General features: G+C 57.6%; 1 protein-coding gene across 1 annotated transcript; it reads left to right on the top strand.

Moving 5' to 3' along the window:
- The first annotated feature begins 3,965 nt into the window (after nt 1-3,965).
- SEMA3G (semaphorin 3G) lies at nt 3,966-15,312 on the top strand. Its single transcript, XM_028518984.2, has 16 exons — nt 3,966-4,153; nt 5,838-5,998; nt 6,117-6,179; nt 6,416-6,535; nt 6,802-6,892; nt 6,998-7,114; nt 7,326-7,471; nt 7,682-7,796; nt 7,892-7,961; nt 8,259-8,403; nt 8,686-8,917; nt 9,012-9,103; nt 9,785-9,826; nt 10,573-10,801; nt 11,090-11,229; nt 12,559-15,312. The coding sequence occupies exons 1-16, from the start codon at nt 4,045-4,047 to the stop codon at nt 12,997-12,999; spliced, it is 2,313 nt and encodes a 770-aa protein (XP_028374785.1). The 5' UTR covers nt 3,966-4,044; the 3' UTR covers nt 13,000-15,312.
- Nucleotides 15,313-17,473: the final 2,161 nt, after the last annotated feature.

Here is a 17,473-nt window from a genome sequence, read left to right as displayed (position 1 = left end):
TGTCTGGACCAGGGTCTGCTCCAGGATCACACACTGTGTCTTGTCATCCTATCCACTTACTTCCCTCCAGTCTGTGTCAGTTTCTCAGTCTTGCCTCATCTTTCGTGAGGCATCTTTCTCACCTTACACTTCCACTGTCACTGGAAGTGTAAAGGCCAGTTATTTTGTAGAATCTCACATGATTTGGGCTTGCCTGGGATTTCTTCAGGACTAGATTAGGTTGTGCATTTCTGGCAGGATTATCATGGGGGAAATGGAGAGTCCTTGGTCCTTGTGGAAGTTGAGATGCCTCTGGAACAGGATGTGGGGATGTCAAAGCAGTGCTGGAGACAAGAAGAGAGCAGAGGGAGAGCTATAAACTCAGGTGTCCTCAGAGCAAGAAATGCTTCCCAGCCCTGGTCCTGGATGACACTCCAGGGAGAGGGTGTGTAGAGAGAGGTGGCCCAGGACTGCGTGCTGGGCATCCCACACGGGCAGTCTCAGGGAAGAGGCGTGGTTGATAAAGTGGGAGAGACCCTGGTGAGTGAGGAGCCTCAAGAGCCAGTGGGAAGGAAAGAGGCATGAAAGAGGATGGTCCTGGCCTTAGGGAACTTGGAGGCCCCCGAAGCCTTGGCCACCTGGACATAAGGGTTTCACTGGAGCAGTGGGATGGAAACCTGGCAGGAAAGGACCAAAGGACTGAGCAAGGTAAAGGGGAGAAGGAGAGTGTGGACAATACTGGTGAAGTTTTGCAAATGCTCAGGAAACAGAGAAATGGATGGGAGCTGAGGGGAGATGTGAGTCCAGGGAAGCTCATTTAAGGAAGGGAATCAGGGAATGGCCTGTATGCTGATAGGAATAGTCCAGTGAAATTGAAAAGGGGTGATCCAAGATGCAGGGCAGAGCTGCGGAGGGTGAGCGGAACAGGCTTCTGGGAGTGTTTTAAGGGTCTGGTGTTGCACTGGGTCTTGACCTGAGCTGGGCAAAGAGAAAAGGGGCTCAACGCACTGAGGGAAGAATTGTGTCAGTGGGGATACTGGGTGTAGGAGTCAAGTCCAGATGAAGGGATGTTCTGAATGGAGATGTAAAAGGTCACATCCTTATTGGTGGTGACTTGCAGGATGGGTGGCTGAGGTGGGGAGAAGAGAAGGGCAAGGACCTGAGAAGCCAGGGAGCAACCAAGGTATGTGAGATGCTGATAGAATAGGGGGAGGAGGAGAGCTCTCCATGAATGGAACAGGAGGATAACTGGGCCAGCTACAAAGAGGGTGCCTGGGCGGGCTGGGGAGTAGGCTGGCTAGTGCCTTAAGGAAGAAGTCCACAGGGAGGGAGCCCTATGGGATTGTCCCAATATCTCTGTTCCAGAATGAGGTTGTGGGGGAGGGCCTGGGGCATCCCTTCCTTCTGAGCATCCTCCCCCACAACCTGCCCCCCCCCCCTCCATGGGAGAGGCTGGGCTGTGATACTGCACATATCTGCCTGGTAGTATCTGATGCATGAACACACATCACACAAGCTCCCATCAGCACATGGCACTGAGCTATCAACCAGTTCCGATCGTTTTGCTTCCTTCACTTTTCTCCATTCGTTCTGGGCTCTGTCATCCTTTGTGTGGATAGTGCTTCCTTCATGAAGCCTCCCTAGATTTCCTCCATCATCTCCTGAAATGTCTCTGACTGGAACCTCTCTCACTGCATCTGCCTTTTCATATTATGATTGCCTGGTTATTGCCTGCTGCCCCAAGAAACTGTGATTTCTCCAGGGTGGTCCTGCTGACCTGCAAAGGGCCTGACAGAGCCAGCGACTTTGGGACCTTCCGCAGTTCCCACTTTGTCCATTAGATGGCACAAAATGCATGTAGCTGGGTCCACGGATTCTCAGGGGCACCTTTGGGTCTATTTTCCATCTGCAGCCTGTGAACAGGACCTTTACAGAAGATCCTTTACTTTCTTCCCAGACTGGAAAACTGAGGCCCAAAGAAGGAGAGGAACTGCCTGAGGCCGCATAACAAATTAACCTTAGAATTTGGGCTCCCAGCCCCTGGCTCAGGCTGTGTGGAGGGGGCTGCTCCCACATCCTGCTCTAGTAGATCCAGGCCTCCCCTGCAGCCTCAGCTGGACCACGTCTGGCTGAGCTGAGACCCCCATGGTGAGCTGGCAGGCTGAGAGTTGGGCCTCTGCCTAGAGCCTGTGGCTACATGCTGGTTGAGGGGCTGTCCGGCTCAATCTCCAGGCAGATATTGGCCCCCGTCCTGGGCTATCTCCTGAAACATCTTTCCAGGGAGTTGGAAGCAGAGGGGTGTCACCCCTCTGAGGGACCAGGATATAATCACCATCATGGCAGTCCCTGAGCAAGCACCAATTTATACAGTCTGTTACACCCAAGGTGACTGGTCCCTGGCCCTGGAAGGAGACGGAGATCCAGAGAGGGAGGAAGGGCTTTGGCCAAAGTTATTCAGTGGAGTAAGAGACAGGTGGTCTGAGGTTTGTCACTGACCTCCCTGAGTAACGCCTTGTGCAATTCCAGGTCAGAGCGCCCCCTGGGAGGAGCCCTGTGTATACCAGGGGGAGGTGGGGGCAGGGAGACAAGGTTCAAGTTCCTGGGTTCCTCTCATGCTTACTCAAGGGGCCGATCTCTTTACCTTCCAGGGATGAAATGGGGAGGAGAAGTGGGGTCCAAGTACCAACCCCAAGGGCCCCAAAGCAAACAAGAATCACAGGAAAAGGCAGGGTTGATGGGGCCTGTTTTCCGCCTGCTGTGTTGCCTGGGGCTAGTTCCTTCCGTCTCTGAACTACCAATCTGAGACCACAATCTGAAGGCTTGGGCTGGTTCATCAGGGAGGCTTACTTTGCAGGAGTTTCTAGAATTCTGAGAGTTCCAACTCTGGCTCAAGGTTTAAAACTTCTTTGCTCCCAGGGCCTCAGATTCTGAGTGTAGGGGCCTGGGGTGGGGTGGAGTGTCAGCTGTTGGGGGACACAGACAAGAACTACTATAGGACAGGGGGCATGCAATAGTCCCCTCACTTGCCTCAATTCAGCCCTTTAGTCTCGTCTCCTTCATGTCCCTCTCTGTGGTTTTCTTGCCCCCTGGATCTGAGCTCAGCATGGGGGCTGGGGATGTTAGCACCCTAGCTTCACCCTCACTGTGGAGGGATCGTACGTATAGGGCCTATGGGTCAGGGGGAGATTCTGGGAAGAACTTACCACTCCTTGAGTAACACCCTGAGCCCTGGGTCTCAGGAAGGGACTGAATGGCTGAGAGAGGCAGAACAATGGGAGGGTACCCTGCCCAGTGAGCTAGGGTGGGGCCCGGAGACCAGACATTTATCTCTTGCCCATCTCAGATCTGTGAAGTGTGGCAAACCTCAAGCCTCCAACCAAAACATGGAGCTCCCTCAGCTGGAATGGCCAGCTCCTCCCGTGTCACCTCTGCCCCCTCCCTATACCACACACACACACACACACACACACACACACACACACGCGGAAGCTGGGGAGCCACCCTGCACACCCTGTAGGGAAGCTGGGGAGCCAACCCAAGGCCTCAAAGGGCTGGACCTTGCTGGTATCAGAGACCGGGGCTTAGAGTCAGTTTGTGTGTAGGGGTGGGGGGTGGGGGGGTGTCTCTGTCACAGCACTGGAGGGGCAGAGAGCAAAGGAGAGCCCAACCAGACCCTCACCCAGCCCTGTAACCTCTGATCTCCGATTCCTGACCTCTCTTCCAGGTTATCTTCCCCTTGACATTTTGCTAGAGCCTGGAGACTTGGGTTTGTGGATATTTCTGTGTAAACTACCCACACCGCAGCTGGGAGTCTCCCCAGTGGGGAACCCAGGAACCTGGGCACCAGCCAATCAGAGGCGTCAACCAGGCCGGTCAGGATAAAGAGAGTTACTGCAGGTGCAAATCAGGCTCTCACCCTTCCCTCCTCCTCCGTCTTCCTGGCCCTGGACGGGGCGGGGCCATTGCCTTATAAGTGGCAGGACTGGCGGCAAGAGAGCAAACTTCAACCAGCGGTGGGACCAGAGGGTAGCTCCACAGGCAGCGTGGTGCCCTCGGTCCCCCAGCATGAGCCCCTCGGCCTGGGCCATCTGCTGCCTTTTCGGGGTCCTCCTGCTTCAAGGGAGCAGATCCAGTCCCGGCCCCAGCGTGCCCCGCTTGCGGCTCTCCTACCGAGGTAGGGACGATGTGCCCTGTTCCTTTGCTTGTCCGCGGGAATCCGGGTTCTGGAAGCACCCTCAGCTGTGGGGGCCCCCACCACCTGGGCAGTCTGTTTTGCCAGCTGGAGGGATGCAGTCATTCCCTGCACAGCCCATGGGAGGGATTTCCCTGTCATTCTCAGGGGATGGTGTTCCTCTGGCTGCTGCCAGAGGCACGCACTGGGGAGGAGGCAAGGGACAGCTCCTGGAGGCATGGCCAGGGTGGAGGTGGCAGAGACAGAGACACACAGAGGAAGACCTGACGGACTGTTGAGAAAAGGAGAGAGACCAATGGAGATTCTGAGCCTCCTCAGCAGAGATGGGCAAAGAGATGGGGATGGGCAGACGGGGCAGGTCTGAAGGAGCGGCCTGCACTCAGGGAGGGCTCCTTGCCCAGGGCAGAGTTGGGGAGCAGGACCACGCCCCCCCACCTCCTCACTCTGCAATGGGGCCCCGCAGCCTGTCCCACAGCCTTCTCCTCCCACACACCTGCCTCTTTGCAGCCCACTTCCCAATGCTAGCCTTACTCCTCCCTCTCCATCCCAGCCCAGGAGTTCCTCCGTAGATCTAACCTGATGTGTTGTGCTGCAGCGGGCACAGGCCTGCTCTAAATCTGTAGAGACAGGACACAGGAAAAGTCCCTGAGACAGGCTTTCCACAGATTCTTCTTAGGGAGGCCAGAGGGGTGATCACCTTTCCCTGGGAACTCTAGTGTAAGGGGGAGACCCAGGGTCTGGAGAGTTGAAGGGGGAGACAGGGCTCCACTCTGGAGAGTCTGAAAATGGGATCTGGCGCAGGGGAGAATGTAGTCCTGCCCCTGGAGCTCTGGTTTTGGAGGGAACTCAGGCCATAAGAAAAAGCCTAAATAGGGCAAATCCCTTCTAAAGCACTATCAGTCATGGAGGACTTCCTGGAAGAGGCTGTTGATGAATTTTGGGATGGAGTGGGTGCTGAGCCGAGGATGACCCCTTGGGCAGGCACAGGATACTTGGCCTTCCCAAGGGCGGCCAAGGCCCCTTCCCACCCTTATGGCTGTCTGCCCCCTTACCTACCCAGCACGCCCCAACTCCCTAGCCTGACCAAGGATTTATTTCAGGATCCTGACTCCTACAACCAGCACCCCCAGACAGCCGCCATCCATCCCTAGGGCTTGGGTGGGGAGGGTCTACGGGGGAGAAAATTCCCTTTAGCCACATTCTTGGACCAGAGCCAGGAGCTTGGCCTGGACATACCTAGCCTCCCTCATACCCAGGCCTTTTCCAGGTGTTCCCTCTGCAGGGAACCCTTTCCCCTGCCTGCCCACCTACACACTGCTCAGACTCAGCCACCCTTCCCCAGCTTGCTGCCGTAAATTCTGCCAGGGGAGCCATCTTCCCTGGAGGTTGCGTAGAACACAGATGGGCCACTGGAAGGAGATGTGAACTGAAAGACTGAGGGCTAAGGAATTGGGGGATAAGAGTTGGCCCCTGGGTGGGCCATTCTGGGTGGGGGTTCACAATCCCTATCCCACCCACCCCCAGGAGCCATTTCCCAGAAGCCCTCCAGCAGCCCTGTGGATGGAAACACTTTCCAGATGTGTGTGTGGGGTGAATGCACAGCTGGGACCCCCCACTTCTACACCTTGGCTGGGGGGCCCTAACCCCCTCCCTCGCTCCCTCGTAGACCTCCTGTCTGCCAACCGCTCTTCCATCTTTCTGGGTCCCCGGGGCTCCCTGGACCTTCGGACTATGTACCTGGATGAGTACCGAGACCGCCTCTTTCTGGGGGGTCGGGATGCCATCTACTCTCTGCAGCTGGACCGAGCATGGACAGACCCCAGGGAGGTGAGCTGGGATAAATGGAGAGAGGGTTGGTCTGTCTGAGAGCTGGGCAACTCTGGGTGGGGGGCTGGATGGAAAAACTGAGGCTATGAGGTCAGGGGTCAGCCAGGCTGTGTTTCAGGTCCTGTGGCCGCCGCAGCCAGGACAGAGGGAGGAGTGTGTTCGAAAGGGAAGAGATCCTTTGGTGAGTGCTCTCAGGAGTGACGGTCCCCAACCCTGCCCAGCACCCCAGGACAACCTGTGGCTGGCCATTCCTCCAGCTGCCTGTACTGGGCTCATTTGAAGCAGACACGGAGGGCTCTTGAAGGTCCATGAGGAATGTCACCCTAGACCCCCAGAGCTGACCAGCCAGGCAGGGCTGAGCCTCGGAACCCGAGGAGATGGTGAGCAGCCCCTCACCCCCACCCCTCTCCCCGCCAGATGGAGTGTGCCAACTTCGTGCGGGTGCTGCAGCCTCACAACCGAACCCACCTGCTGGCCTGTGGCACTGGGGCCTTCCATCCCACTTGCACCCTCATCGTGGTTGGGCACCGTGGGGAGGTGAGACTGGGGCAGGCCTCAGAATGGACTGGGAAGCAGTGACATTTCCTCCAGGCTGCCTGAACACTCCCCATTGAGCCTGGTCAGGGCAGAGGTTTCAGGGGCCTGAAAGGCGCCTTTGTGCCAGAGAGCTGACCCCACTGGCCTGGCCCTGAGTCAAGAGTGCCTTTACCCACCCCACTCTCCAGCTGCACGCAAGGGCCACTGCCTGTTGGGGGGCGCTGGCACTACTTTCCCAAGTGACACCGTCCCTCCCTCTCCCCCAGCACGTGCTCCACCTGGAGCCCAGCCGTGTTGAAAGTGGGCGGGGGCGGTGCCCTCATGAGCCCAGCCGTCCTTTTGCCAGCACCTATGTAGGTGGGTGATGCCCCGGTGTGGGTGGGCACAGGGAGGGTGGGAGCTGGCTGATGCCATGGGGGAAGGATGGTGGCTGGGCCCTCCTCCCCTAACTCTGCTTCCCAGGTGGGGAGCTGTACACCGGCCTCACTGCCGACTTCCTGGGGCGTGAGGCCATGATCTTCCGGAGTGGGGGTCCCCGGCCGGCTTTGCGTTCTGACTCTGACCAGAACCTCCTGCACGGTGAGTCCAGGGGCCTGCTGAGGGTGAGGCTGGCTGGGGCCTGCCTGCAATGGCTGGAGGCAGGAGGGGCAGCCCATTCCCTCGCCACCCCCTGGGACTCCAGCCTCCAGTGGGGGACCCTGTACCTCTTCCCCATCCCGTTGTGTTCAGCCACCTGTCCCCTCTGGAAGGCTCCTCCACCAGCTTCATCCTATCGCTTCCCCCCACCCAGATCCCCGGTTTGTGATGGCCGCCCGGATCGCTGACAACACCGACCAGAATGATGACAAGGTGTACTTCTTCTTCTCGGAGACTGTCCCTTCACCAGATGGTGGCCCAGGCCACATCACTATCAGCCGAGTGGGCCGTGTCTGCGTGGTGAGAGCTGGGAAGGGGCAGTGAGGGGCTTCCGTCCTTGTTGTGCTCCTCTCCCGCAACCTGTCCCCACCCTCAGCAGCAGGGAAGCGGAGGTGAGGGTGCAGAGCCAATGTCCGTGCCTCTCCACCAATGGGTGAGGGTGGGGGTGCTGGAGGAGGGGCCTGCCTGTCCTCTGGGACCCAAGGCTGACCCTGGTCCCTCAACCCCCAGAATGATGCTGGCGGCCAGAGGGTGCTGGTGAACAAATGGAGCACTTTTCTCAAGGCCAGGCTGGTTTGCTCGGTGCCTGGTCCCGGTGGTGTTGAGACCCACTTTGACCAGCTGGGTAAGGGCAGGGTCAAGGGCAGGTGTGGGAGCGGGAGTCAGGAGGGCTTTGGACCAGTGAGTGGGGGACATTGGCAGTGGCCTTCTGTCTCCCAGAGGACGTGTTCCTGCTGTGGCCTAAGGCAGGGAAGAATCTCGAGGTGTATGCGCTTTTCAGCACTGTCAGGTGGGCACACCGGCCTCCCCTCTCCCTGACCCAGGCCAGGCCTCTGGACCCCGGGTCTCTCTATTGAGCCTCTGCCCTCAAACCCCAGCCTGGCCCTGGGTCCCTATCTCTGTCCTGACTCCGTGACTCTGTGGCTATGTTTTCTATCTCCCTCTCTTTACCATTGCCTGAGTGTCTTTGTTTTCTGTTTCTGCTGACAGCGGGCACTGTCGCCCTCTGCCCTGCCCAAAGAGCCAGCCCGCCCCCATCCCACCTGTGCTGGCCACTGGGCCTGACTGTCCTCTCTGCCCTCTGCAGTGCTGTGTTCCAGGGCTTTGCAGTTTGCTTGTATCACATGGCAGACATCTGGGAGGTCTTCAAGGGGCCCTTTGCCCACCAAGATGGTCCCCAGCACCAGTGGGGGCCCTATGGGGGCAAGGTGCCCTTCCCCCGCCCTGGTGTGGTGAGTATGTGACTCGGCCAGGGAGGACGGCGGAGCAGATGCCAGGAGGGCTGTGAGCTGGGACATCATTGTGTCTGCTGCATGCAGCTCCACAGCAGCTCTGAGCTGGGGGTCAGGGTGCGGTGAGGCACTGCACCGAGCCCTGACCACACTGAGGAGCCTCTCGCACAGTGAGAGCAGTCCCTCTGAGGCTGGCATGCCCAGATGGTGGGGTGTGGAAACAGGCTGGGGTGGGAATGTGCGACCCCAGGGTTCCAGGTGCTTCCTCTGCCGCTGCCACAGTGCCCCAGCAAGATGACTGCGCAGCCCGGACGGCCCTTCGGCAGCACCAAGGACTACCCAGATGAGGTGCTGCAGTTTGCCCGAGCCCACCCACTCATGTTTCAGTCCGTGCGGCCTCGGCAGGGCCGCCCTGTCCTCGTCAAAACCCACCTGGCCCAGCAGCTGCGCCAGATCGTGGTGGACCGTGTGGAGGCAGAGGATGGGACCTATGACGTCATCTTCCTGGGGACCGGTGGGTGGGCTGAGTAAGGTGGCTGGAATGGGGAGGTGTGCTCGCCCCCAGGCTGCCCTTTCCTCTTCTACTGACCCCTTCTTCCCTGCCTCAGACTCAGGTTCAGTGCTCAAGGTCATGGCCCTTCAGTCTGCGGGCTCGGCTGAGCCTGAGGAGGTAGTTCTGGAGGAGCTCCAGGTGTTTAAGGTGAGCGAGGAAGGGGGCTGATGGGAGGGGTCCCCTCAAGCCTCACCCCTGGGTCTAGCCCTGGCTATAGGGAGGCAGGAGCAAAGCACAAGAGCAAAGACAGGAGGGGCCTGTCTTTCCCGAACTTGCAGCCAGTGGGGGATGAAAGTGACCACACTCCCCGCTGCAGAGGGCTTGCTGATGCCTCTAAATGACTGAGGGGCCTTCAGGGAAGTCTGTGAGCTGAAAGTTGGGGGGACCCAGAGGGGGTGGCCAAGGCGAGCACCCCCTGGACAAGGCCCTGAGACACAACTCCCTCTGAGGGGGTGGCTGAGAGCCCAAGTGCCCAAGGGGTTCTGAGGGCCCCTCTATAGAGTGAGACAGGTGGTGTGTCTGGGGGACTGTCACGCCTCCCAACCTGGGATGGGCGATTCGTGACAGCTGCTTCATTGCTGGGGAACAGGGCTGTGTGGGGGACACCGGAGATTTGTGCTTCTAGCCAGGCTTCCTGCTTGGAGGCCAGCCATGGTATGGGGACCTTTCTTGTAATCTGACCTCTGGGAAAGACTGTCCAGCCATAGTTGCACTGACCCAGGCTGGGAGCTAGGTGGCCCCCACTGGGAGGTTAAAGGAGGCTAAAAGCAGGGGGTGCAGTGGAGACCTTTCCAACACCCCTCTCCTGATACCCTGCTCCTTCCCCAGGTGCCAACAGCCATCACTGAGATGGAGATCTCCGTGAAAAGGGTAAGAGCAGCCGCACCCTCCTCGTGCCCCCTCCCTCCCTCCCCTGGCTCGAAGCCTCCTGAGCACTGCCTGTGTCTGCTGGAAAGCCCCTGAAGCAGGTGCTGGGCTGCCTGACTAGACCCTGCAAAGAGGGCTGAGAGTGCAGCTGGGAGCTGAGGTTCCCATGCATGAAACTGGTGGGCAGTGGGAGGGCCTGAGTAACTGAGGTTATGTTCAGATGTGGGGAGATCCATGACAGGCCTGTTCCTTAGGGGAGGCAACAAAGTGCTGCAGAATAAAATCCACGTTTGAAATCAAACAAGGGAGTCACTTCTTAGAGGTCTGCTGTGTCCTTTTGAAAGGGGCAAATACCATCTCACCAAGTTTATCTGTCTCAGTTTATCTTTGGGTAAATCCTGACTTTGGTATTGGGATTGCTTAAAGCAGAGTGCACCTCTAAGGTCAGGGGCAAGTCAGGATAAAGGCCATTGGGGTGCAAGGCAACAGTCAGAAGCAGGGTGAGCCTGGGGTGAACCCAAGCCCCTCAGAGAAAAGTCCCAGGCCTGCCCCATCCCCTACATGTCCTAGCACAGGATCTGGTGTACAGCCTGTGGGCGGTTAACATTTTGTTCTGTGAGTGCACCCAAGAGGTTCTGGAAGACTGCTTAAAAGTGTCAGGGATCTCAGAAAACCCAAGGAGGCTGAGTGCCTGGCTGCTTCTGGAGAAGCCCAGGCTCACTGTGGGCTCTACCTGGGTCCCTCTCCAGCAAATGCTGTACGTGGGCTCGAGGCTGGGCGTGGCCCGGCTGCAGCTGCACCAGTGCGAGACCTACGGCAGTGCCTGCGCAGAGTGCTGCCTGGCCCGGGACCCATACTGTGCCTGGGATGGCGCTTCCTGTACCCGCTACCGGCCTGGCACCAGCAAGCGACGGTTTCGCCGGCAGGACATCCGTCATGGCAACCCTGCCCTGCAGTGCCTGGGCCAGAGCCAGGAAGGTGAGTGGCAGCCACTGGGCACCGGCTGCAAGGTTCCCAGTTACCCCATGGCCTGGGCTCAACCCTTTCGAGGTGAGGCCTCAGACTTGTCCTGTTGTGAACTTGTCCTCAGTTTCCCTATCTGTGTGGCTTCTGTCAGTGTATAGGTGTATGGTCTTTGGACAGAGTGACTTGCTTAGGGACTGATGGACACTGAGGTTGCTAAACACTGCCGGGGGCTCCTGGACTGTGGGAGTCAGGGGTCCCACACACAGCTCCTGAGCTGAGCCCACCTCTGCCCCCCTGCAGAGGAGGCCGCAGGACTCCGGGCGACCGCCACAGTCTATGGCACGGAGCACAACAGCACCTTCCTGGAGTGTCTGCCCAAGTCTCCCCAGGCGACTGTGCGTTGGTTCTTGCAGAGGCCAGGGGACCAGGGGCCCGACCAGGTGAGTGAGGACCCTGCCTCTAGTTTGTACTGGCCCTAAGGTCATATCCTTCCCTAAACCCTAAGTCCTGAGTCCCAGAAAGGGTCTCTGAGGGGAACCTGACAAGTTCAATGGAAGAAAACTGTGCATTAGGCCCCTTGAGTGCCTAGAAGGAGGTGCCCCACTCCTGCTATCTGGGCATGTCCTGACCAGATGTGCTTGGAACTCCTCCAGTGACAGGGAGCCCACCAACTCCCCAGGGCCTGAGCGGAGCTCTGGGAGGTGGGTGGTAGACACGGAGGAGAAGGAAGGGGGTCTGCGCCCTCAGGGAGCCCCTGTGCCTACACACATGGCCCACCTTTGCAGGGACCTTTTCCTCAGGGATTCTCAGTACTCCTCTGCCTCAGGCTTGTGCTGCTGGCCAGGGGCCATCACCTCCCAACCCCTCAGTGTCCGGCATCGCACTTCCTCCCTGGAGTCCCACTGTTTGCCCAGGCCTTCCTACCCTATCTGGAAAGGTCTGTCAGCCCCAGGGATAGCTTCTGTCTGGGGCCTGAGGATGGGTGTGGGTGGGGCAGGGTGAGAAACCATTCTCAAGAGCTCCCACAGGCTGGGGAGGGAGGGAGTGGGTTGATTACAGGAGGGGCTCTCCTTCCTGCTTGGGAACTGGGGGAGGCCAGCCTTGGGCCAGCTGTTGGGCTAGGCACTGAGAGACTCCCCCTGGGGCCAGGGGCAGGGGAAGCAATGAGATGAAATTACACTGCACTCACTGCCCTAGCAGGCCAGCTTCAGCATGCAGACATGTAGACTAAAGCCCAGACAGCGACTGGGCCAGAGTCAGAACAGCACTCTTACCTCCCACACTGTGATGGGCACTCAGCCCACCCCCAGCTGGGGCTGCGGGCCCCTTGCTGTGGGGGAAGTGAACAATGCAGACCATGTAGAGTGAGGGGAATTCTAGTCCTGGGGCTGGGGTTACAGATCCCCCTGAGTAAAAGCCCGTAAATACCCTCTTACCCGCTCTGTTCAGTGGGATGTGTGCCGGGGCTCCCCAAAGCCAAGACAGGTGTCCCAGAGCTGTGGCTAGGGGAGAAACCAGTAAAACTTTTGAAAAGTCCCCTTTGCAGGCCATGTCTTGGGTGATGGGAAAGTGAAGCCCTGCCTGCAATTAGCTTAGTCTCAAGGAGGCTAAGCCTACCAGGCTGCTGGTCCCTTCCCGGGAGGGGGAGAATGGGCATGGGAAGTGCCCAAGTACTGGGCCCTGAGATGCACATTTGGAAAAGGAGGGTGCAGAGAAGTTGGTGTGTGCCTTGCTCCAGCTGCCCCTCATGCCCTCCTGGTACCCGGCAGGTGAAGACAGATGAGCGAATCCAGCAAACGGAGCAGGGGCTGCTGTTCCGCAAGCTCAGCCGCCTGGATGAGGGCACCTACACCTGCACTACGCTGGAGCACGGCTTCTCCCAGACCGTGGCCCGCCTGGCCCTGGAGGTGATTGTGGCTGCACAGCTCAAGAGCCTGCTCCATAGGGAGCAGAGGCCAGGGGAGCCCCCTGCCCGGGGAAGCCTGGCCTCCACCCCACCCAAGGCCTGGTATAAGGACATCCTGCAGCTTATTGGCTTTGCCAACTTGCCCCGGGTGGATGAGTACTGTGAGCGCATGTGGTGCGCCTCTCGGAGCAGGGGCAAACAGGCCAAGGGCAAGAGCTGGGCAGGGCTGGAGCTGGGCAAGAAGGTGAAGAGCCAGGTGCAGGCCGAGCGAAATCGGACACCCCGGGAGGTGGAGGCCACATAGAAGGCGAAGGAGGGGGTGGTTGGGTTGGGGCCAGTGGCCCCAGTATCAGCTCCTAGTATCTCCCACCCACCCAACTAAGGCAGAGGGGGCCAGCAGGCTTGATCGCCTCTTAGAGATGGGAGTCTCTGCCTCTAAACCCCTACCAGGCCACTACAGAAAAGGCTGGGGGCCTGATGCAGGGACCCCATGCCTGTTCCCTGCACCTTTCTGCTCTTAGTTCCAGATGGAGCCAGCACCCTCTGGCCACTGGTGATATCAGTGGGCCTGCTGTGTGTTCTCAGAGGTGGTTCCCAGAGCACATTTCTGGTTGTGCCCAGAGGCAAGAGGACTGGGAAGTTCTTCCCCAGCTGTAGAACAATGGCCATTCTGAGTGACCCTTAGAGTGGGCTTGAGGTTGCCTCCAAGGAGGCAGTGGCACGGGCCCTTAGACAGCCAGAGGAGGGTGGAGTTGCCTCTGAGCTAGCCAGTACCAGTGGAAAAGACCTTCATTGGTTGAGCTGGGGAGGGAAAGAGGAAGTTCTGAGAAGGTAGATCCCTTACCCCCCCCCCCTTTGTGCCCTGATATCTTGGTGGTCACCTGCCACTGTCCACTGCCTGTTCTTCATCTTGGAATCACAGAAGCATAGACTGCTAGAGTTCCCTGCAACCTGGGGGTGAGCTGGGTCTCGGGCCCTACGTCATAAACCAGAGGGGCCTCACAGCCTGACTCCCCTTCCCCAGGCCCCTGAGCTGTCAGGCCACGTTTCCTGGGATGCCTACCCCTCCTGATAGTATCTCCCCTCCCCACCATTGGGGTCTCCATGCTGATGAGCAGGGTAAGGATGGGTTCTAGGAGAATGTCAGCTCCATCTCTGTGGACTAGAGATGGGGAGAGGGGAGCTGGGGAGGAGTGGGCTGTCTTTCCCAGGGCAATGTGAGCACGCCCACAGCTTGGGAGGGTGGGAATGTGGCAGCCCTGAGAGCAAGCTGCAGCTGGTGGGCAGGACCCAGGAGGGGTGGGGTAGGGCTACGCCCAGGGACACAGAGGATTGAGAGGCATTCAAGATGGGGAGAGGGTGGGAGACCCTAGGCTGGGTTACGGGACCCAGAAGCAGGCATGCTTAAAGACTCAAGATGGCATCAATTAGCTCAGGAGCCCCCGGGAAGGCCAGATGTTTTCCATCCTGCACTCGTTGGTTTCTGCTAAATAAGGGTTGGTTGTGGATGGTTCATATATGAAGCCTTCTTTTTTTTTTTTTTTTTTTTTTTTCCTTTTAAGAGGAAAAAGCTGCTAAGAACTCTAGGTTGTGCTGATTGTTGGGGCTGTGGCTCAGGTGGCCAGGACAGAGGTACTCTGTCTGTGAGTGTAGGCAGGTGTATTGCCATCAGTGGTAATGCCTTTCTGAGCTGGGGAGCACAGCAAGGAGGGGGGAGGACTAAATGAAAAGTTGTTCTCAGCCTCCCTGTGAACATGTTAGTAATGCACAAAACTGACAGGAGGGAGACAGGAGCTTCAGGTTCCAGAGTCCCTCCACTGAAAAACCAAGATGAATAGGAGGGAAAAGTCGATAGAAGGAAAGACAGGGCTTCCTGTCCCACTGAACTCAAACCCAGACTGTACTGCCTTGGATTCCACCCGGGCCAGCCCCCTTACCCCCAGCTGGAATCTGAAATGGGCCCTCCTTCCACCCTTCGCTCAGTCCATGAGCCAGAAGAGCTGAGATGAACCTGACAACATTTTGGGAAGCTGTGGCCTGGGTTGCTATGGCTGGGCTATGAGTGGGTAAAAGAGGAGAGGAGGACTGTGGGCAGGGGTGCTGGAGAAGAAGGGAGGGGGTGATAGAGGCCACAGAGGAGGGGCAGAGGAGTGCACAGAGTCCCAGGAATGGTGTCAAAGCTGCAGCCAGCTCTGCCCCTCTGCCCAGGGAAGGCAGGAAGAAGCAGCCAGGCCCTCAGGGGTCTGTAGTATGGACTCAGGCATGGCTGGCTCCAGGTGGGGTCTTTGGGGAAGCTACTCTGGAAGACGGAGGGAGGAGCTCAAAATCCTGAACAGCTAATACCTGCACTTGGAAAATTATGGACAGATTCTACCAACTCCCAACCCCCATGGTACTATGTGTATAACTCCTGGAGATGCCTCTATGTGTGAATTCTATTTTTGTATTTGTATACTGAGATGGGCTTTGTGGATTCTCTGTCTTCAGAACATACTTCCTCTAATTACTATTGTTACTTTGTCATGACCACCCCTGAGCTCCAGTGAGGGTAGCACAGTGGTCTACCACACAGAACCTACAAGGAAGGGAATGAAGTTAATATTTACATCACATAATTTATGTATTGTATCTGCATATTTCTGTACTAAATTGACTGATACCGTCTGTGTGAACTGGAAATGAAGAGCCTTCCCAATCCGTTCCACAAGGGAGAAGGCCTCCCTGGGTGGTATTTTCCAGAAGGGAGGGTGGGCATCAAGGGAAGGAAAGAGTCAGAGGGCATTGTCTATGACGCTGAGGTCGCTTATTAAATTAGGAAGATCCTGTGCCTTGGGCTTCTGAGACTGACCTTCTGGGAACTTCAGGAAGATCTTGAGCCAGAAAAAAACTTGCTGGCAAAGGGCAGCTGGGCACGTAGGCAGCTCTGCTTCTTTTTCACAATAACACTTGACATTTGTGACAGCAGCCCTTGGCCTGGTGCCCGTCTTCATCCCAAACCACATACCAGTGTTTATTAAGGTCACCGCGCTCTTGTCTGGGGGGCCAGGCTGTGCTGTGGGGGCTGCGGTTTCTGGGAAGGAGGGGAGGCCCCCATAGTCTGGCCCACTGGGTGTGCTGCAGAAGGCTCCCACTCCTTTGTGACATTATGCTGCTGCCCAAAGAGCGGCCTGCACTGGTGGTGGAGGGAGGTGAGAAAAGGTGGGCCGGACATTGCCCTGCCTCAGCAGAGAGACTAGCCTCTTGCTTGGATGGGCCCCTCAATCCATGTGATAGACTAGGGGGGCTTAATAGGTCAGTCATCAGTCCCATCTTGCAGCCTGGGGCCCCTAGATTTGTCCCCTAGTCTCTGCACAAACACTCAGACCGGACTAGACCTGTAACTCGGTCACCCCACCCCAAGCCACTATCACCACCGATGCACGAGTCATGGGCACGCTCACTTGGCACAGTGCTGGGCTGGGAGGGGTGTGCGAATGTGACTGCCACAGCCCCCTTCGCCCCTCACTTGGCTCTCCCTGGGGCACACAACACCTATGCTCCCACCGTCACTGTGCCCTGCCTTGAAGGCCCCTTGGGGATATGCTTCTCCCTGGCCCCCCCTCCTCCCTCCTCCCATCTTCAGCCTTATTTCCTGCCTCAGGGATTTCACTGTATCTTCCTCTGCCAGCTTTTTCCTCTAAGTCTCATACTTCCCCTGGTCTTTGGATCCCTGTTTTATGATTTCCCAAACACATTTAGAGCTGGAAAGGTCTTTGTTAGAGGCATTAGTCAAGTGTTTTTCAAAATGGTGTCCCGTGGAACAATTATCCTGCAAAAATGATCAAACAAATCCAGGGATTTCTGCCTCTTTAGCCGCACAGGGCTGTATACTGCCTGCTTGCCTGCCTTGTGACATCCCCAAGAAGCCCACAATGATCTCTTTTTAATTTGCCTGCCTACTGTGTGCTACACAGTTCTCCAAAACATTTGGTCCCCTCTCCTTTTTCCCCATGGGCAGCTACCATGTCACGTTTCTACTGTTTTGAAGAGTGTACTTTGGGAAACTGCTGCTGAGATTCTTCCCCTTAGCATGCGAGATTATTGGCCTCTGCCTTCGAAGCCTGTGAACTCTGGAGGGCCTGGCCTCCCACATGAACAGTCACGTCTTGGCTTCCCACGGCCTACACCACAATAGGACCTGCCACTCAGGGCCAGGCTGCCAGGCTGCCAGGCCGCTGAGCCTTGGGCCTGGATGGTACCCTCCACCCCCACCCCTGACCTGCCTCCGCAGCTCACTGCCTGCTCCCCCTGTGTCTGGCATGGCCCTCTGTGGAGGGCCAGGGTTCACCCCACACCTGTGACTGTCCTGCAGTCCACAGACTAGTTTCTGAGAAAGGGTGGGGAGCATGGAGAAGGCAGAGTAACGGAGGGAAACAGCCCTTTTCTCTCTCTCAAATGGCTTCTGTGCTTCCCTTTCACTCGGCTAAGCCCAGCTCAGGTCCGGACTTAGAATCTCCCAGTTGGAGGAGCGGGTGGGCAGCAGCCATTAGGAGCCTGGCCTGCCCCCTGCCAGGCTGTCCTCTCCAGATGGCAGAGGCCCCAGATGTAGTGAGAGCTGGGTGGACCCTGGAAAACTCGCTTGCATGCTTCTGCTAGCCCAGCAAATTGCAGCTTTTTCAGCCAGCCAAATCTCCTTTTTAGAACTAGGAAATACTCCAATTTCCATCTGAGTTAAGGATCCACCCCAGCCTTACCCAAGTCCTGGTCTGCAGGGGCTCCTGCAAGGAGAAAGTTCAGCA

This window comes from Phyllostomus discolor, chromosome 7 (assembly GCF_004126475.2).
Source record: "Phyllostomus discolor isolate MPI-MPIP mPhyDis1 chromosome 7, mPhyDis1.pri.v3, whole genome shotgun sequence".
Lineage (NCBI taxonomy): Eukaryota > Metazoa > Chordata > Mammalia > Chiroptera > Phyllostomidae > Phyllostomus > Phyllostomus discolor.
This window is presented reverse-complemented; position numbering and strand designations above follow the sequence as displayed.